General features: G+C 37.4%; 1 protein-coding gene across 1 annotated transcript; it reads left to right on the plus strand.

The window, feature by feature from the left end:
* Positions 1 to 9,618: 9,618 nt before the first annotated feature.
* On the plus strand, positions 9,619 to 21,210 carry GALNT3 (polypeptide N-acetylgalactosaminyltransferase 3). Its single transcript, XM_010087037.1, has 10 exons — positions 9,619 to 10,220; positions 11,643 to 11,815; positions 12,876 to 13,025; positions 13,284 to 13,518; positions 14,279 to 14,396; positions 14,772 to 14,972; positions 16,076 to 16,207; positions 17,147 to 17,248; positions 20,019 to 20,171; positions 20,799 to 21,210. Exons 1-10 carry the CDS (start codon positions 9,709 to 9,711, stop codon positions 20,919 to 20,921), a joined length of 1,899 nt encoding a protein of 632 aa, XP_010085339.1. The 5' UTR covers positions 9,619 to 9,708; the 3' UTR covers positions 20,922 to 21,210.
* The last annotated feature ends 406 nt before the right edge of the window (positions 21,211 to 21,616 follow it).

The raw sequence follows: 21,616 nt of genomic DNA on the forward strand, positions 1-21,616 counted from the left end.
TGCCCGCCCCGCTCCGGGCAAACGGGAAGCGGGGCGAGGAGCTCGGGTTGCGGAGCAGGGCGCAGCTGCCTGGCGGCCGGGCAAACAGGTTTCCGGGCAGTGCCGGGCACCATCCGAAGGCACTGTCCAAACCGGAGTATTGACTGAGGGAGGTGTCTCTTGTCACGTACGGATCCCGCCCAGGTGTTTGCGCATTGATCTGATAACAGCAGGGAGATGGTTTCTTTGTGTACGTTGCCAGCTTCCTCTGGTTTATTTCATCCTGGATGGAGTGTACCAAGCGCTTTCAAGTTACTGGATTGTCTCTTTTCTCTGGTAGTTTGTTAGTCTTGCTTCTACACGGCAGGTGAGAGTACTTAACGAATATTTACTTTACTCTGGAGAACTGACAGGAGAAGTGAATTGTAACACAGATAACCTTGGTGTCATGGAATTTTTTTTTTTAACTTCATGTAAAATATGCTTGTACAAAGAAGTATTTACGTATAAATGTTTTTATTGGTTAAATAAAAAATACCTTACCGCAAATATGAGTTTTATGTATGCATATCAGTACTGTGTTACGTGTTAGCCTTCTGTTACAAAATAACATATTTTTAAAAAATTATAAATAACATTGATCTCTTCAGTCTTGACTAATGCCAGTGTCCCGTTGCTGAGCCAAGTGACGGAAAAGACTGAGACAGAACAACTAATTTACGGCTCTTGGTTTCTTTTTTTAGCTATGTTTGCTCAGTGGCCTGGTCAGTTTGGCATCTGCTGGTATCATCTCAAGGCTTCTCAATAACATAGCAAAGTAAAAATTAAGTTAGTTACAGAGAGCCCAAATTACTATTTTTGGTGCACTGTGGGAAGGCGCGGAAGACCAGTTTTCCTCCTCCTCGTAACTGCTATTGCGTTTTAACTTTGCCCCTTTGTTTGTGTGTGTGGTAATACCAGCAGCAGCCTGGATATCTTGATTTCTGTCAAAATAGGAGCAAGGTATAGTTGCCCTCTCTGTGACACACGAAGTCTGTGGTTCTAGGCGACAAACCGTTGCTTTGAGACGTTCCTTTTTGCTTTGCATAAATTTGTTGCCTAGTCTGTCAGTTCTGAGAGCCGATATCTAGTGCAAGGCTTCCTCTTTCTCTGGGATCAATGTAGAGAATAATGTTCATAGTATGAATTGCTGATCAGGTGCCTGCCAGCACTGATGAGTTTCTCCTGCTAATCTGCTCATTTCTGTGCTTATCTTCTAGAAGATTTGGAAGTGCCTCAGGTTTCTAGACCATGAAGTGCTAGATTTTGCCCACTCGTGTAAAGCATTATTTTCTTCACTTGCTGTCTGTCTTTACCATTGTCTGATTTTTTCCTAAGATTCACTGATATCATATGCTGTAGGAAGTAATTCTTGGAAACAGAGAAGTCATGTCACAAAACTACTGACAGTGACTTAGTAATTAAAATCTGTAGGCACATATCATGTAAACAACTTAAAAGTTTAAGGCTAACTAGTGTGTAAAACTGTGATTTCAAGCCCTGCACTTAACACTCAGATGCTTTTGTTATCTTAGAAACATTACTACAATCAGGAAAACAAAACAAAACAAAAAATTACCTTGGTTATGATTCAGAGATTATTTTCTGGTGCTGAAGCGAAAATCAGACACTAATCCTTGTAAATTAAACCAGCACTTTACAGCTGCTATGGTACTCAGTTGTCATCATGGCATTTTTAGGGACAGTATAAAATGATTTTAACAGAGGCCCAAACCAATGTGTCCAAGAAAAAAAGGAAGCTGCAGAGTTGAGTGAAATTTAAATTTGAGTTCAATGCATGTTTATAGTCCCAGGACTGTAAAAATAAAACATAAATATTTTTTATAATATATGGTTACTGTGTAATTTTAATATGTATTATGACAGGAAACTATCTATCTGTGACTATCCATGTCACAGTGCTTAGCTGTAGAAAAATAGTAGTTCACATTTTGAAAGAGTTTTTTGGAAGCTCTTCCATTATAGTACATAAAAGGAGAGGGGGATTTTATTTATTTTTTAATCTTGAAGAAACTGCTGAAGAAAATAGTTTACAAAATTGTATTCCAGATAGGTGTTCTGGGTTGCCACTGCTCTGAATTTCTTCAGCCTATTGTGTTATCATCCAGTTACAGCTTCTGGTTTTCCTGTAGTAGTCACTGGGGCAGAGTGCTCCCAGTCTTTGCTAGAATAATCTGTGCCCTTAATGTTTCTAAAACTAAGACTCAGAACTGAATAAATTATCTCTAAACTGGAGAGCCATGGATTTGATGGGTGATGTTCGGTGGATAAGAAATTGGTTGGATGGTCACTTCCAGAGGGTAGTGGTCAACGGCTCAATGTCCAGATGGAGATCAGTAACAAGCAGTGTCCCTCAGGGTTTTGTTCTGGGGCCAGTGCTGTTTAATATCTTCATCAGTGACATAGATGATGGGATTCAGCGCACCTTCAGTAAGTTTGCGGATGACACCAAGCTGAGTGGTGAGGTTGACACCCCTGAGGGATGGCATGCCATCCAGAGGGACCTTGACAAGCTGGAGAAGTGGGCCCATGTGAACCTCATGATATTCAACGAGGCCATGTGCAGGGTCCTACACATGGGTTGGGGCAACCCCCAGTATTGATACAGGCTGGGGCGAACAGCCCTGCAGAGAAAGACCTGGCTGTCCTCGTGGATGAGAAGTTGGACATGAGCCAGCAATGTGCGCTTGCAGCCCAGAAAGCCAACCGTGTCCTGGGCTGCATCAAAAGAAGCGTGGTCAGCAGGTCGAGGGAAGTGATTCTCTCCCCCTACTCTGCTCTGGTGAGACCCCACCTGGAGTACTGCGTCCAGCTCTGAAGCCCTCAGCACAGGAAAGACATGGACCTGTTGGAGTGAGTCCAGAGGAGAACCAAACCCGGTGGGAGCAGGTCCAGAGGAGAGCCACAAAAATGATCAGAGGCCTGGAGCACCTCCCCTGTGAGGACAGGCTGAGAGAGTTGGGGTTGTTCAGCCTCGAAAAAGAGAAGACTCTGAGGAGACCTGATTGTGGCCTTAAAGTACCTACAGGGGGCTTATAAGAAAGATAGGGATAAACTTTTTAGCAGGGCCTGTAGCAATAGGACAAGGGGTAGTGGTTTTAAACTAAAAGAGGAGAGGTTTAGACTAGATATAGCAAAGAAATATTTTACGCTTAGGGTGGTGAAACACTGGAACAGGTTGCCCAGGGAGGTGGTAGATGCCCCATACCTGGAAACGTTCAAGGTCAGGTTGGATGAGGCTCTGGCCAACCTGATCTAGTGGAAGATGTCCCTGCTTACTGCAGGACTAGATGACCTCCATGGTCCCTTCCAACTCAAACTATTTGATGATTCTATGAATACGTTCAATATTCCTCTTACAACTTACTTTTTTTCAGGAGTAGAACCACATTTCCACTGGCTGAGCTTCAAAGAATGTGCCCAGAGGAACAGTATCTGGTATTTGTGAATCTCTACTTCTTTTAGGTATGTGTGCTCTACCTAGGAGTGTATTCAGTAGGAATTCTTAGTGGAACAAATGGGCAAGTGTCTTTTGTTGCAAGTGTAGAGATAGAAACTGGCCAGCTGATACTGTTTCTCCTTTTCTCACAAAGCCTTAATCATTAACTTCTGTATACTTCATTGTATAATTTGTTCCTTTATTTAGGCTAAGGGCTAATATTCTTGTAACCAGTAACATAGTTTGGTAAACTTAAGCAACTTTTTTAATTTTCCCCAAATTCTGAAGTGCTTTTGAATGTTTTTGGTTGTATGGAGAGCCTTTGTATTCCATATTCAGCTAAACCTGTATGAAGAGTTCACTCCAAATTGGACGTTTCTTAGTCTGTCACGAGAGGTGGTAATGTGGGTGGGCGGTTGCCCAAAGAAGCTGTAGATGCCCCATCCCTGGAGGTGTTCAAGGCCAGGTTGGATGAGGCTTTGAGCAACCTGGGCTAGTGGGAGGTGTCCCTGTCCATGGCGAGGGGGTTGGAACTAGATGATCTTTAAGGTCCCTTCCAACCCAAACCATTCTATGATTCTGTGTTCTTCTGGGATGTACTTCTAGGAAGTAGAAACAGTTTTGTTCAGCGTTTTATTTATTTTTTTGCTGGTAGAAAAAACTCAGATTCCATGGTGGTAGAAGATGAGAATATCACTTACCAAACTGATTATTCCAGTAGCTAATGTTTTGGTAGCATCTGCATTGGTATTCGTGCAAAGAAAACAAAAAGCTCTGTCTAGAATTTTAGATTCAAAAATACCAATGGTGAAGGGAGCACTTCTCACAGGTCAAGTATCCCAACATATGTAATCATGTATCTTTGGCAGACTTTTGCTACATTTGATGAAAGCAGTTGATCTTGAGTGTCAGGTCTTTTTTTTTTTCTAAAGGATTTTTTCAGTGTTTCTATTCACACACCCACTTTCTGATTAAAGGGACATTAAGAACTCGATGAAGAGATTGTATACTTAGATAATAAAAAAAAAATAGGCAAGCTTTTTAATGAGACTGTGCTTCTGGAGTTACAGAAGAAATTAGATTAAGGATGCAGCAAAGTTGTGTAGTTAGATAGTTGTGATTAGAATAATTCTGAAGGGGTGTTTTTCCCTATTTTTCTTTTTTAGTTATTTTATTCTTGAGCATTTTTTACTTAGTATTTTATAGTTTTAATTTTTTATGTTCCATAAGCAACATTTTCAGGAAACATTAGAACCCTATTTAACATTCAGGTAAAAGAAAAGTAGATTTCTCCTCACTGGCATGGTCTGAAAGAATTTCTGCTGGTTTGGGTTATCTTGACATTTTAATTTATTTAAAGAATGATTGTCTACAATGTTGTTCAGACCAAGCTAACAAAAAGTCAGAGTTGTCTACATGTTGGCTACTGTAGTGAGGCTTTGTTGTAAGACAGAGTTTTTGCAGACAGTCTGACATCAGAGTTAGTGGGTGGCATGATATAGTATAGACTGTGTATTGAATTCACATGCTACCCATGTGATGTTGTTTGAAGTAGTGTGGCAGCTGCTTTTTGGCACTTTTAGAAGATTTTTGCAGTCCATATTCGTTTTCTAGTTGTTTTATTCTAAAAAAAAAAAAAAAAAAACAAACCTAAAATCCAACTTCTGATGTTTAGGGCTAATGATTTCAAAGTGTTGTAAGAATCCAGACTACTGTTAATGACAATAACACTAATGAATAGAAGATTAAACACTTTGCTAAACAATCACCTCAGGGAGTTTAATCATGCCACATATTTCTTCAGCATGTCCTGGAGGATGGAACAATAGCGTGGTCTGTGCTTACTGACATTGCTATGCCATAAAAATGTGTGAGGCGTTTGTGGGGAATAAAGATTGCATTTTTTTACTACAAAATTATCCCGGTAAAAACCCTAAGGAAGATACAGCTTTCATGGCAAAAGTTCTTTGGACAGTGTTGTCTGTATTCTGGAAAATTCTACTGTTTTGTTCGACGAAGAGCTCTTCTTCTAGTGTAAGCAATATCCCTATCAGCTGTTTTGTCAATAAAACTACACTCGGCATTTGTCTCTATATCAGACAAATATTTGCTGTACATTGGTGGCAAATGAGCCCTTGTTTGTCCACTTCACCTCTGCTGCACATACTATCCCAAGGCCACGACTTGATCCTTTCTTTAAAAAGGAAACATCACTTGCACTTGTTTCTGTGCACAGCATGCTGCTGTGTATAGTGCTGGGGTGTACTAATCCACATTGAAAAGGTTGTGTTGCTCTGTTGCACAACCCACTTAATTCAGGTGAGTTGTTTTTTCATTTGCAGGGACAGACACATTTCACCTGTGTGTTATGGCAGACTGCTCTGGTTAGACCTGAGAAGACAAGACAGGTGTATCCAATAAAAGAAAATGTGTTGTCAAAGTGTATATGCAGATAAAAATGGATATAGTTACATAGGAAAACAAATGCTTTATGTTCTTGGTTGCTCTTTAGGCCTGCTCATTATAGTCTGTAATGACTTACTTGTCTGAAGACAGATGTATGCAAAACACAAGTAGTGCAAGAAATATTCTTGATGGATTTTAGATTTTGGTTATTTTGATTTACAGATAGCTTGACTATTGTGTTGATTATGAGTATTCTAAGGATTTGTATATGCTCAATTTGTGCAGGAAATAATCCCAAATAACAGTATAGTTATATATATGAAATAACAGTAAGTTTTTGGTAAAAACTATGTATGTACTTTTGACATTTTCTGAAGAAGAGGTTAGTGTGTCAGCATCAAAGCCAGCAGCAGCAAAAGTCTGAAGTATGCGCTCAAAAGCTGTGGAAGAAATCTTTGGTAGTTTCTAGCCCATTTTTCCTTTTTGTTGCTGGAGGCAGTGAAGCCAAAGTTCATATAATAAACATAAAACTAGCAAAAAACTTATGATGTAGTGAGCTTAGCATATGTAAATATTGCTGTGTTAATTGAAATGCTGAAGATGTATAATGGAAGTCAGATAACTGCAACTATAACTCTTTTAAAGTCATTGTTAAAACAAGTTAAAGGATTTCTCTGGTACTGAGGCAGGTAACAGATATGTAGCCATACCATGTAAATTTTCTGGCATTTGAATAGTCTCATGCCAGCTCATTGAAACAAAAAGAGACAGTCATCAACTACTGATTAAGTTCTCAAGTTTAAGCATAATTTCAGTGTAAAATGGGCAATGTTCCTATATAGGATTGACTTTAACGTGTCTTTCTTGGCATATCTTGTACCATCACATTCATTAAAGCTTTACATTTCTCTTGTCATGGACAGATTTAAGTCTCTTTATCAAGAGGGAGAGGCCTAAAGGAAGTTGGGGAACATTGTTGCATGTTTATTGATATAAAATAAATTTGAGGGCAGCAATGTTTGGGAACAAACCAACCAGCTAACCAGTGCTAATGCCCCACTCCCCAGGTGTCTGCCTGATTGACTGTGCCTAGTGACTGCTTGGGAGGTAAAGAAGTTGCCAGACCTCTGTCAAATATTAAGTACTTCAAATGTAAAAACATGTGTTTTCTTTTTTCTATTTGAGGAAGAGATATTGCTTATTCATTCCTAAGCTTTAGGATTTACTAATATATGTGCTTGTGCGTGGTGTGCTGAAAAACAGTAATGCCCTGGTTAACAGGTTGCGGCAGCTGCAGACTCAGGCAGAGCCCTTGCAGATTTAGCAATGGTAGTTTTACAAGTTACAGTCTTCTTGCTGGGTGCTGATCTGTAGGTATGCTTAGTGTTTTACATTGTGTATTGTATTTACATGGCAAGGTTTGGCGGCGAGGATGGCTGCAGCGGTGGCCTCTGTGAGAAGAGACCAAGGGCTGCCCCTGCGCTGGACACAGCTGGTTCAAGCCAGCTCTAAAACGGACCTGCTGCTGGCCAAAGCTGAGCCACCCAGTGCAGCGGGTGGTGCCTCCAAGATAAGGTATTTAAGAAAGGGTAAAAATGCTGCACAGCGGCTGTGAGAGGAGTGAGAAAAATGTGAGAGAAACAACCCTCCAGACAAAGGTCAGGGAAGGAGGTATTCCAGGTACCAGAGAAGATATTGGTGAAACAGGTTGTCCTGCTGCAACCCATGGAGGAGACCACAGTGAAGAAGGTATTTCTCTGCAGCCCATGGAGGACCATGCTGGAGCAGGTATCTGTGCTGCAGCCTGTGCAGCACCCCATGTTGGAGTGGGTGGATATGTCCTGAAGAAAGCTGCAGCCCAGGGAGAGCCCATGCAGGAGCAAGGTCCTGACAGGAACTGCGACCTGTGGGTGACCCATGCCGGAGCAGTTTCTGCTGAAGCACTGTACCCTGCAGAGAGAACCCCTGTAGGTGCAGGGGAAAAGTGTGAAGAGGAAGGAGGTGCAGAGATGAGATGTTACAAGCTGGCCACTATTGACATTCTCTATCCCTTCTACACGACTTAGGAGAAGAGACATAGAAGAGTTGGGAATCAAGGAATGAAATTGAGCTTGGGGAGCTAGTTTTGGTTTTGTCTTTGTTTCTCACCATCCTACTCTATTTGTAATTGGCAATAAATTACATTAATCATCCTTGAGTCTGTTGTCCCTGCAACAGTAATTGGGAAGTGATCACACTGTCCTTATCTCAACCCACGTGCTTTTCCGTTTAATTTTCTCCCTGCCGTCATGTTGAGGAGGGGGAGTGAGAGGGTGGCAGGGTGGGTGTCTGGCAGCCAGCCAAAGTCAACCAACCAGACATTGTGAGAAAACAAGGCATTTTTTTCATCTGGCGGCTTGGTAAATTGGTTGCAATCCTTTCACCAGGAAAGAAAGTTTTTATTCTTGGCCTTGCAGTGCGTATGTGTTAATACTATAGTACAAATTTTTCATCACTAAAGAAAAACAGGAAAATAATGTGTGAGGCAGTGGACTGGATTTTTTAAAATGTGTTTTTTTGGAAATTTTGTGGGCCTTGCGAAGCACGTTTTTGGTACGTTTTAATGTCTATATTGCAATGCTGTAATGAGCTTCCTCTCTGCATTCTTATGACAATAGCTCTGTGGCAAAACTACTATGGTCTGAATATATGGGTTTATTGAAAAAGCTGACATAAGTTTTTAAATAAACTATAATGTGAACAAGTCCAGATGCTTAAGTTATCCTAGAAATTCTGGAAGGAAACCAGGTGAGATTTTTTTCTATAAGTTATATCTCTTCCTGAGTGTATGTTATTCCAATTAAGAAATGTAGAATCTATTTGTATTTCAAAGAATGAAATAGAAAAGTGGTTTTTTGCAATTCTTTGGTCAGTAGTTAGCAAGTGGGAATTAACTATGGCTTTTATCTAGATGCTGCTTATTTCTTTTCTCAGTTCACATACATGCAACTTAAACAAAAATAAAACTGTGCTTTGAATTCAGGCTGGTTGCTATTTTTCCCCTTCTTGTAAACTGGCAATTTTGCAGAGAGAATTTAATTAAAATCACTTGGATTCTGGTAGTCCTCAAATGTTTTTCATAGTTCACCATCTTTGCAAGCCACTGAATAATTGCTTGTCTGTGAAAAAAATAGTGTCAGCGTTCCTAAAATAGGAGAGCTCTTTGACATGTTCTCTTGATGAGTTGCAGTAGCACATGCCAGAAAATTCAGCACAAGTGAATGAAAAAATATACAGAATGATTACATGATCCTCAGGCTAAATTAACCTACTCCAAATTACCTGTATTATGTCTGCATTGAACATGTATACTGGATAACTAAATTAATCTAAAAAATTTCCACTTGAACTCTGATTACTTAAGTCTGATCTTGGAATGGATTTTTTTTTTTTATATTGGAAATTTCCAAATTGTTCAGATAAGTTGATTGAGAAGTCCTTACTGTCTTTATAGTTCACTTTTTATGTAGGTATGTAGGTATGCCTGCTTTCTGGTTCTTCAAGTGTATTCAAAAAAACAAAAAACAGGGAAAATTGCATTTTGGCTATTTTATAGATTTGATGCATCTTTAAGTGAGGGACACATACTGTTTGACCATTGGGAGTTGTGAATTAATTCCTGCCCATTAATTTCTTGTGGTTTTACATTGTTAAATATACTAGATGTCTAAATTAATACATTTTCTTCTAATTTTCAGGTGTTACAATTTCAAGAAATGCTGTGACCTGTCTGAAGAATATCATTCATAGAAACTTTCATCTCGTCATAGTTTTTTAAAACTAGAATGGCTTTGAAAAAAACACCTAAACTATTCAAGAAATTATTTTTTCACTGGAAACTTTGGAAGTTTAGCATTATTGTGTTTGTCTTTCTGATATTTTTATTTTTATTACAAAGAGAAGTAGGTGTTCATGATTTTAAAGATGAAGCTGGGATTGAGCCAGTTGTTGGAAAGAAAAGTCATGTATTAGGTCTTGTGTTAAATGCTATGAACAATATCAAAGGTGCAAAGCCAAAAATGCAGATAAAAGCACCTATTAGGCGAACTAAGATTCCTGGAGAGAGACACTGTTTGCCAGGACATTATACTGCAGTGGAACTAAAACCTTTTCTAGATCGACCCCTTCAAGATCCTAATGCTCCTGGAGCTTCTGGTAAACCATTTAAAACTACCAACTTAAATTCAGAAGAGCAAAAAGAAAAACAGCGTGGAGAAGAAAAACACTGTTTTAATGCATTTGCAAGTGATAGGATTTCTTTACACCGAGATCTTGGACCAGACACTCGACCTCCTGAGTATGTTGAAATGTCTAACATTCTGTGATTCTGTGATTCTGTGATTCTGTGATAACCTCCTTTTTTTTTTTTTTTTTTTAGACTGCAAAGTGATTTGAGTTCAGCATTAGGTGATAGTTCAGGAAAGTCTCCTAGCTATATATAATGATTGGCTGTACATAATGATCCGCAGTGCCAAAGCCAAGAATGTTTAGAAAGGCTCACTTCTTTCATGGTTTTAAATTCAAAGTAACCATATTTAAATAAGGTTTTCTGCTTTTGCCTTTAAGCTACAGTTTATGACTTTCTGGATGCCTGCTAAGTTTTACCTAGAAGAAAACTAAAAACATGGTTTAAACTTTTTCCCAATTTAAACACCATTTCCCCCCCACCTCCTTTTTTTTTTTTTTTTTTTTTCTTCCTGGTATTCAGTGTTAAAACCACCAGCATAATTTAGTAAATTAGGAATTGTAACAATGCAATGTAACAAAGCAACGGAACATCTTGGCAATCTTGTAGTTTTGAAAAATTTTATTAATGAAGACTGTAGGACTTGGATAGAGTGGGTTTTAGTTATGAGCAGTCTCTGTCAGTGTCAGATTATATGTTCTCAGCTATCTGTCAGAAGTGACTAACCTTACTGAGCTGCTGCCCAGTGGTATGAATACCACATTACACGTGATGCAGCTCGCGGTAACCTTTGCTAGAGCATAACTGGTGAGGTTTTGCCTGTGTATTTTGTGAGGCAATGGCTGTGATAATTACCTTGGGGAGTCTTCCGGCCTGTAAAGTTGGCAGGCAATAAACAATAAGTGTGCTGTTTATGAATACAATGGTGTTGTCTTGTCATCTTGACTTGCAATTGGATTTAAAGGCATGTTCAGAATATGTCAGTCTTGAAAAACTGTGGGTTTAAAATTGTTTAATTTGGATGGGATATGCTGCACTAAGGATTATATGGTATGTCTACAAAATTTTGAAGTTCTGAATTAGTTCTGTTCTGTTCTCTTTTTCTTTGCAAACTCTGCAGTATTCTAATAAATATTCTTCTTTGTATTTTTGGGTTTCAACAGTAACAGTGACTTTAAGTCTGATTTTGCAGCTCAGGATCTGCTGCTCTCAATAGAATATATTTATTTTTTTTTCCTAAAGAAGACCTGGGTGCTACCTGAAACATACTGAAATGTTTGTGAGACAGAAGCAGAACTGAGTCAGTTGTTCAAGTGGAATTCTTATTCATCGTATTTTTAAGAAATATTTTTACAGCTTCTCCAGCTGGAGCACCTGCCTTTGTGCTCCAAAACTGGGATAGTAAGTGGAACAGCCGAAACATTTAATGTCCATAGCTGTAAAGCTTTGTATTAGAAAGAGAAGGATTTCTTTTAAGAGCTGGAGTCAAAGCTTTTTGTCCATTTTATAACATTGACACTTTCTAATCCATAGATGTATTGAACAGAAGTTTAAGCGTTGCCCGCCATTGCCAACCACAAGTGTTATAATAGTTTTTCATAACGAAGCATGGTCCACTCTGCTCAGAACTGTTCACAGCGTGATGTATACGTCTCCTGCCATACTGCTAAAGGAGATTATTTTGGTGGATGATGCCAGTGTAGATGGTAAGAAGTCTTTCTATTTTCTCTTGATCTTTTTTTTTTCTAATTTAAGATGTTATTATTGCAGATAAATTGGTTAAAAGCGGTTATCTATTTACCACCATTAACCTGTATAATGATATCCTAAGTGGTTTTGATCCTTTCTTTTTCTATAAAATATAAAGTAGTTCTCCCCCCATCTTTTTTTCATAGGGTAGTCAAATATGAAATTCTTGTCCTCTAAAAGATTTTTAAGCCCAATTTCTGATTATTCCAATTCTAGTGCTGCTTAAACTGCATAGCTGGTTTAATGACAAGTAGCTCTGTAATTTGTGCTTCAAACCAATTACAATTTAGAGAACAAAGTATCCAAGGATAAATTGGCCAATGCTTGTAGGAATTTGCATTTCATCATAGTGATTGTTTTTATGCAAATTAATTTCATAAACATGAAGGGCAATGTCTTTCCTATAAAGCAAAAATATTTAATGGAAAAATAATCTTCAGTACTGAAGTTGACTGCCAAAAAATAGTTGAATGTATACTGAGTGTGATCGCAAATGCAAGTTCAGAAAACTTTATATGCTGAACTTTAGGTTAACATGTCTGTATGTACATGTGTGTATTAATGTATTTAACACTTTTTGCAAGTCTGTATTTAGTATACTGACACACTTAGATGTCAGGTATGTTCAACCAGACAGTTTAATACTACGGATGGGCAGAGGAAGGAAGATGATGTGGGATGTTTAATGGGGATGCAGGGTTGTTTCTCAAATTTTGCACATTTAAAGAGTTCTTTATACTGCAGCAGATATGTACCAGCACATGTCCTTTCTCTTTTAGAATATTTTTAGTGTTCCATCTCCTGTTCTCTGCCAGTCACCTCTTCCTACACCCCCACCCCCAACAAAACTCAGCCCCTAAAAATAATGTTCAACAGTCAGGAATTGTTTACTGCTTTGATGTTGAGGTCATTCCTGGGATTAGTGTGAATTGTTTATCCTATTAGTTTAATAATGTGAAATTTTAAGCAGTGATATGTATGTACACTGAATATCCTGAAACTGATTTTTCTCTCTAGAATACTTGCATGATAAACTAGATGAATATGTGAAACAATTTCAAGTAGTTAAAGTAGTTCGTCAAAAGGAAAGAAAAGGTCTAATCACTGCACGGTTGTTGGGAGCTTCAGTAGCAACAGGAGAGACCCTTACCTTTCTGGATGCTCATTGTAAGTATAACCTGTAACTATGCCAGGTCTGGTTTATAATGCTGTTGTCTTTGATTTAACATTGCAGATTTTTTAATGAATTATGAACATTAGCAATGTATCGTCTTTCCTATTGCTGTTTTATATTATTGAACGCATAATTTGCAATGCTATTTAAAAGCCGTCCTTATCGACTTGCTCTGGGCATGTTAAAACATTCCTTGTGTGTTACTTTATAGCCAAGTAAAAATTCAGTGCTTGTTCCCATTTTCTCCATAGGTGAATGCTTTTATGGCTGGTTAGAGCCATTATTGGCAAGAATAGCTGAGAACCCTGTCGCTGTTGTAAGCCCTGATATTGCTTCTATAGATCTCAATACTTTTGAATTCAGTAAACCATCTCCTTACGGGCATAGCCACAACAGAGGAAATTTTGATTGGAGTTTGTCATTTGGATGGGAGTCTCTTCCCAAACATGAAAATAAAAGAAGAAAAGATGAAACCTATCCAATTAGGTAAAAATAATTTGGATAATATTTTAAATTTTTTTCTGTTACAAACAGCAGTTTGTAAATGAACTAGTTCTTCAGATGAGTATGGTCAGAAGTTTCAGCATCTTAGATGGTTTTTGTAATACTTTCTTTAAGAACCACATTGTAAATTTTAAAGCTTTCATAAAAACATAGCCTCCTTAAGACAGTAATTACTCTGCATTACCTTTTTTCTACATACATTAGGGACATTATAAGCAATTTCTGTATATTTTTTTCATCAGGAGGGAGGGGGGACAAGAGGTTTATAAACAGTTCTTTTCAGAGACAGTACCACAGATTCTGGCTTCTCATTCATCATCCTTGAAAGGATGACAACAGAGGTTCAGTGCACCAAAATACTAGACTGCTAGAGTGGTGCATTCGATGATAATTGTAGGTGCTTTGGCTGCAGACACATTACTGATCTGTAGGAGTAATAACTTTACTTGATATCCTCCATACAGGGAAAATATGTTATTTTTCCTGATGCTGTCTTTTATACCAGCAGTAATTAGTCCAAACCAGTTGTTAATGAATGACAATAAAACTGTCAAATGAGGCTCAATGTGGGCAGATTTAGTTGCTTGAAGTATTATCTATGCCAAGAAGATGTATCAGTGTAGTGAAACACTGACAAGTGCATGGAAACTTCCTAGAACAGTTATGCCATGTTTTTACATCTATATTTAAAAAACCCTACCTATCTGAGTCTTGTCTTCCTCAGTAAATTTCTCTTTTGCAGAACACCTACTTTTGCGGGAGGTCTCTTTTCAATATCAAAAGACTACTTCGAACACATTGGAAGCTATGATGAAGAAATGGAAATATGGGGAGGTGAAAATATAGAAATGTCTTTCAGAGTAAGTTTAGCTACTGAATTAGCAGAGGTCTCTATACTGACAGTGTACAGGATTTTTGAGGACAAATTAGTATTAATTAGATCTTGACTCCTCTGCTGGATCAGCCAACTAGGACATGGAAAATTAATTACTAATGACCTATGAAATAAAATAGAAACATGCTCATTGAATTGAATTTTTTTTTTTTTTAAATGTGTTTAGGGTTGGTAGCCAAACTGTACATTTCCAGGGTTTACCTGAATAGGAAATTTAATTATTGTATGCACTCTTGCTAGTGGTTTGGGTTTTTTTCTGGTGAATAATAATGTTGCTGAATTTTTTTCCACCCCCTTAATTCTAATTGCAGTGCACTTACACAAAAAATATTATTATTAGGTATGGCAATGTGGTGGACAGTTGGAGATCATGCCTTGCTCTGTTGTTGGCCATGTCTTTCGCAGCAAGAGTCCCCATACTTTCCCAAAAGGTACTCAAGTGATCACACGTAATCAAGTCCGCCTTGCAGAAGTCTGGATGGATGAATATAAAGAAATATTTTACCGAAGAAACACAGAGGCAGCAAAAATTGTGAAACAAGTAGGTGGTGGTGGTTGTGGTATTAGAAATCACACTTGCTGCGTTGAAAGTTTTGGTGAGCAAAAGTTATTTATTAAGAAAGTATGTAAGGATTCTAGAACTCAAAAGACAGGGTTCAGTTTGCTTAACGCTGTAGCCCCAACACAAATGAAAAAAACTTTAGTGTTTGAGTGGTGATAGAGTTGTTTTGGGTGGTTGTTTTTTTTGACTGATTAGGTTTTTTCATTCATTCTCTAAAATCCTGGGTTGTTTGCACTGAGTAGCTACTGGAGCTACCAGAAAAGCATGAGAAAAGCTACTGAGCATAGAAAATGTAAACTAACTTATTTTTTGGAGTGAGAAACGTCATGTCTGATTAGTCTCAAGTTGCTTAGTGTTTTTACTTAAAAAGCAGCTTTTGTTGGTCTTTAGTGGCAGAATAAAGATTATTCCGTGATAGAGACAGGATGGATATCTATCTGCTTAAAAACTGAAGTTAAATTCAGGGGTTTTGAGTGTTGGTTTATTTATTTTTGTAAGTTTTCTGGAACATTGGTCTTTCACCAGTTGGAATTTAGGGTTTTCTTCGAGAAGCTATTTTTTCTCCCTTTGTATGATAAATTTTTGTGACTATTGTATCACTAATGGCCTTAGATTTCCTAAGCATGTTTAGCAGCTAGACAACTGAATTTTGTCTGGGAGGTTCTGCATTGTACTGACTATTATGCTAATTATTTAATTAATCCAATTCATTATTTCAGCTCACTCGTTTAGTGAGATCAGTTATCTTTATAGCTATCATCAGTATGGTCTTGTTTGTACTTTCCCACTATGGCACTGTGTTAAAACTCTTGGGACTAAGGATACTTCTATTGTTTCCATGTTGCAATGTATTTTTCTTGCATGTCCTTTGAAATGCTTTGTGCAAGATGTCAGTGGTTTTATGACACTGAAAAACAAAGAACAGTAACTGTAGTAGGTACAGTATTTAAAAAAAAAATAACAAGCTTAAAACTTCTTCAGTGCTACAATACAGAATATCATAGATTTATATGTACAAAATTTATATGAGTAACATTAGTATATTTCTCTTCCATCCTTCTTTACTTCCCTTCGTCTAACAGAAAACATTCGGAGACATCTCAAAAAGACTTGATTTAAGGCAGCGTCTGCAGTGTAAAAATTTTACGTGGTATCTCAGTAATGTTTATCCAGAAGCATACGTGCCAGATCTGAATCCTTTGTTTTCTGGATATGTAAGTTTAATTATTTTCTATAGTCTTCCATATTCCAAGAAGTTAGTTCTAATTTTTTGTGCTGCTTTAGCTGTAGTATTTACATTTTAGCTACTGTTAACTGCTCTAGGGTTTTCTGTCACTACTCTTGACAAAGAATCCCTTCTACATACCTTGTTGTTTGAATATTTTATAGCTTTGTCAATGCAATATGATATGTAAGCAAAGCTTCTTAAATACTATCAGTAGTCTTGGTTTACGCGATCTTACAGCCTGCTAAGAGAAGCAACATTCTGCCTATCACTAACAGTTAAAATTATACAAAAGTACTAACCAAGTGGTGAAAGATTTCCTGAATTTGTCAAGGTAAATTTAGCTTTATGTAGTAAGAGGTCTGAGAGATTTTTTTAGTTCATGCTAATAAGGAAAACTGGACAGCGTTTGCTTCTGAGAATTAGGTTTATGATGAAGAAAATGTGTGTTTATAGCTATATGTATGGTTTTTAAAAGACCATTACATTTCTTCTGCCAAATAACTTCTTAGAATTTGCATTACTAAAACCAAACAAATATTAAACGAATAATTCTTAGTTTGAGGTGAATGTGAATGTTTAGCATGTATTTACAAATAAATCTTCCCCTTCCTCCAATTTTGAATATTTTATGTGTATCTGTTCAAATTGTAATTTGAATAACAGTAACCTTGTACACAAGTAGCCTAATAATTCACAGTGTGTGGCTGTAGACAACCATAATGTAGTTACTAGGCTTTTGGTTAGGAAAGATTAACTGAGAGACCAGGATTTTCAGATTTCAGCATAGCAGAAGGTAAAAATTCACTAACAGCTGTAAAGCCAAAGGCTAGTTTTGTATACAAATGAGACAGTTTAAATTTTTTTCGTCCCCAGTGAGTTGCTTTCTTTTTTTTTTTTTTTTTTTCTGATAACATCCTTTCTTTAGTTAAAAAATACAGGTAACCACATGTGTCTGGATGTTGGTGAAAATAACCATGGTGGCAAACCATTGATTATGTATTCTTGTCATGGACTTGGAGGAAATCAGGTAAAATAATTGATACCTGATTTTTATGATGTATTCAGCTGTAACTTTACCATATTAGAGGTTTTCATCTATTTTAGAGAAATTGACTTATTTTTAATATTCAATTTCTCTTTCCCCCACCCTCCTTTTATTTTTTTGGTTAATTCCTATATATATTGTTCAAGGAAAATTTCATACTGCTCTTCATGTTGTGCCCTGCTTCTAACATTTTTATGTTCAGCATACAGATTCAGATTTTTAACACAATTGCACTGCTTCACTTGATCTGTCCTTTCTGTGCAAAACTTTTTCATCCTATGCTTACTACTTTCTTGTAACTGATGTCTTCTTAATTCTTCCTTTCCTTATGTTTCCTTCTATTGCTTCTTTCTCTGCCACCAGGACTTGCACTGTCAAGGAAGATGTTGGTGGGAATCCGGCCAATGGGAGACCAAGTGGCCAGGCCTGAGCCACCTTCCCCATCATGCTTACAGCCTCATAGCGTGAGGTCAAGGTGGTCTATCCTTTACAGGCTAATGCAAGTGAATAATATGATTTGTCTAAGACCTCTCTTTGATGCATAGCTCATGGAGGCAGCCCTGGTGCTCTGTTTTTTCTAGAGTATGACTTGTGATAGATGTTAGATACTGAATCCTTCAGGCACAACTGTAATACTAATAAAAGTAACGTCTCCTTCCCTGCCCAGGAATTAACACTCCTCTGTTACCTTGAAGAGTTATTTAATGAATAAAATTTATTAATTGTAGATCCTTAATAACTAAAGGTCATAGAGTCATAGAATGGTTTGGGTCAGAAGGGACCTTCTAGTTCCAACCCCCCTGCCATGGGCAGGGACACCCTCCACTAGCCCAGGTTGCTCAAATCCTCATCCAGCCTGGCCTTGAACACCTCCAGGGATGGGGCATCCACAGCTTCCCTGGGCAACCTGTGCCAGTGTCTAACTACCCTCACAGTAAAGAATTTCTTCCTAATATATAATGATCCTAGTTAGTTGATGCTTTCCTAATAAATTTTAGTGGGAGATAGAACACTGTCTAGATTAACAACTACCCTGTTATGCTAGCTTCTTACAGTACTGAATGTTTTTTCTTACTCTGTTGTGGATTAATACCATCTTAGCCTTTTTGCATTGTCACAGTCATTAATGTGGGAACACTGTACCAACACATTGTATTAAGAGATCTGCTGAATGCTTATATTGTCATCACACTCTGGGTTATTTTGGACTGTACTAAAACTCTCTGCTTTCAAGTGTTGTGTTTTTTGTTTTTCCTCCTGACATAAAATAACAGTCTGAATACCTTTCAAAATCCAGCCTTCAGAGAATTTTAATATAAGTTTTGCTGGTAGTGCTCAAGAGATGTGCATATTTGCTTACTTAACCCTTCTCATTACAATACTCTATTTTCAGTTGGTTTATGTTCTTTACCAGACTTTAGCAGCGTAGGCTGAAATTTTCCATGCTACTTGTCTTTATCCATATGTTTGAGATGGGAGGAGGGAGTGAAAGAGAGAGCATAGTTTTCAGAGTTGTACACCAATTGTTTATCATTCTTCCTTTTTAGAATATTCGGGGGCTTGGAAACATGGCCAACTCAACAGCATCTCAATATCCAAAATTAAGTTTTAAACCTAGCTTTCAACAATGGATTTTCAGGGTTTGCAGAGGTTTTGGAGTTCAAAAGATAAATCAGAACAGATTAAGTCAGATTAACAGATTTAGAGTAAATTATTGTGTCTGAGAGCCCAGTGACTAAGCAGGTTGCTCCTATCGGTACCTGTTTCAGGAAGTAATGTTGGGCGCAGACGCTTTAAGAGTGAGATGGCTGTTCGTTCCTCAGTGCTATTCCCATTGCTGCCAAGGCAGCAAGGAGGTGGAAGGTGACCAATTGGACAGATAGTTGAAAGCCACAGGAAGCTAACTGAGCCTAGTCTTAATAGTCAAAGGAAAGATATGGTGGAGGTGGCTGACACATGGAACGGTGGTAGTGGGATGTAATGATAGGAACTCTGCTGTTTAATGAGGGAGAAGAGAAAGAGACCAGGATGGCAGGGTAGGACTAGAGGTATAAAAAGACAACTGTGTCTGTAACTGTTACAATTAAATCCCTGTTAAGACTGTAATTATTGTCTAGAATTCCTGAGCATTAAGAGTAATCTGCTGTCAGGAAATAATGGTTAAATTCACTCACAAAATACATCTTTGTATTACTTTTCTAATGACTAGCTCACAAGAAAACATAACAGCATCCTACTGCTAGCATTTATTGTTTAGATCAAACACCAAAAGTTGATGTACAGTGATCAGTATTGTTCTATGTGACAATTTTTTTTCGTTGCTCTAAGAAAAAATAAAATCCAGCAACAAAAGTTGAATAAATATTTTTAAAGTTAAGAAATGCCAAAATTTCAGTTACCCATGCAGCTATCTTCACTCTTCAGTTTGTGCCCTTGAATTATATATGGCTCCTGAGGGACCAAGCAATGAGATCTTGCATCATAATGCATATGCACCAAGTGTCATTTACAATTTATACATTTAAGTACTTCTAAATACATTCCATTGCATTAGCATTAAAAAACTGCTTTTAGATTTGTCAATACTTTTAAAGCGTGTATGCTAAAAATCAGAGAAATTATTCTGTAGTCTCAAATTGTTGAATTACAAAAAAAATCTATTACTTTGTGTACTGGAATTTCAGAGGGTTAATTTAGCATAATATTTGTTTGTGTGTTTATTTACTTAATTTTTTTAAAATTATTTAAATAGTACTTTGAATATTCTGCACACCATGAAGTTCGACATAACATTCAGAAGGAGCTTTGTCTGCATGCTTCTAAAGGACCTGTGCAGCTTCGCGAATGTAATTACAAAGGCCAGAAGACCTTTGCCGTTGGAGAACAGCAATGGCTGCATCAGAAGGTATTAAGACTGCACAGTGAATCAGTATTTTTATTAGTGATCTTTTATATGAGTTAATTTTTTATTTCCAGTAAAAGAGAAAACACCAATGAAACAAAACTCTGAAGTCAAAAAGGAGTAAGTTTATTTCTGGGAGGAAAATTTAGATAATTTCAGCTTTTCAGTTACCAGATCAAAACTTGATGATTTCACTGTTTTAAATGTAAAGTAGAAATGTCACTTACAAAAACAGTTGATATCCTTTAGTGTGTGTGTCTGCGCATCCACCTGGAAGTCAATACAAATTTTTTGCATCTTATAATTTTTTTTTTCATAGAATCATAGAATGGTTTGGGTTGGAAAGGACCTTAAAGATCTTCAAGTTCCAACCCCCCTGCCATGGGCAGGGACACCCTCCACTAGACCAGGTTGCTCAAAGCCTCATCCAGCCTGGATGAGGCTTTTTCCTAACAAAACAAGTTGGCACTTGCATACTATTCATATGTGTTTGCTAGCCCCCCCTGAACTATCTGTATGGCCTTACTCTTTAACAAAAATGAACTTGGGGAAAAAACAAAGAGTGGGGGGAAATAGCATGTGCATTGTTTGTTCACTTTCTTTTTTTTCCTCCTGTTTTACTCACTTTAGGATCAAACTCTGTACAATGCAGCGCTACGTATGTGCCTTACTGGAAATGGAGAGCATCCGAGTTTGGCATCCTGTAATCCATCAGACCCCTTCCAGAAGTGGATCTTTGGCCAGAACAATTAAGATTTGATATTTATAGGCCAGGAGCACTTTATTAAAAGAAAAGATCTGTTCTAAACTGTGATCATATATGTATACTGCATTTTTAAGTGATGTGTACTTTAAATGCAAAGTGTTTAAACAGTTTCTTTTCCCTCTTATTTAAGTTGGATATAAAATGTATCATCAGAGATTCCCTAGGAGTCTGTTATACCAAAGGTGATTGAGATCTTAATTAAGAAAAATGTTTACAACATGTCTATGATAAGACTTTATATGTTGACCACTGATTCATGATCCGATAGTCCTCTTTCACTTTGGGGACCATATGTATATTGCTTTTTCCACAAATTGTAAGTACTTCTGAAGAAGACTAGTTTTATTTGTAGAGTTACAAGAAATCATTGTCTACTGTCTAAAAAACAAGACACATTATATGTATATTTTTATGCTCAGTTGGTTGACTTCATTTATATTTTTTTAATCATTTACTTTACTCAGTGAACCTTTCTCAGTATTTTTTAAGTTCCTTCACTTGAAAAATTAAATATTCATCCTTCGGGTTAAAGCCAAATAGCCACTGTGCTCAGCTTCTAGCAAATCAATTATTTTTTTGTTGAAGAAAAAAATAATTCTCACTGAAATATGTATGTACGATTATTTTAATGGAAAATCTGCTTAATCTGATATTGATCTCCTTTTGTTTAGCCAGAAGTTTT

This window comes from Pterocles gutturalis, unplaced genomic scaffold (assembly GCF_000699245.1).
Source record: "Pterocles gutturalis isolate BGI_N339 unplaced genomic scaffold, ASM69924v1 scaffold39426, whole genome shotgun sequence".
Taxonomy (NCBI): domain Eukaryota; kingdom Metazoa; phylum Chordata; class Aves; order Pterocliformes; family Pteroclidae; genus Pterocles; species Pterocles gutturalis.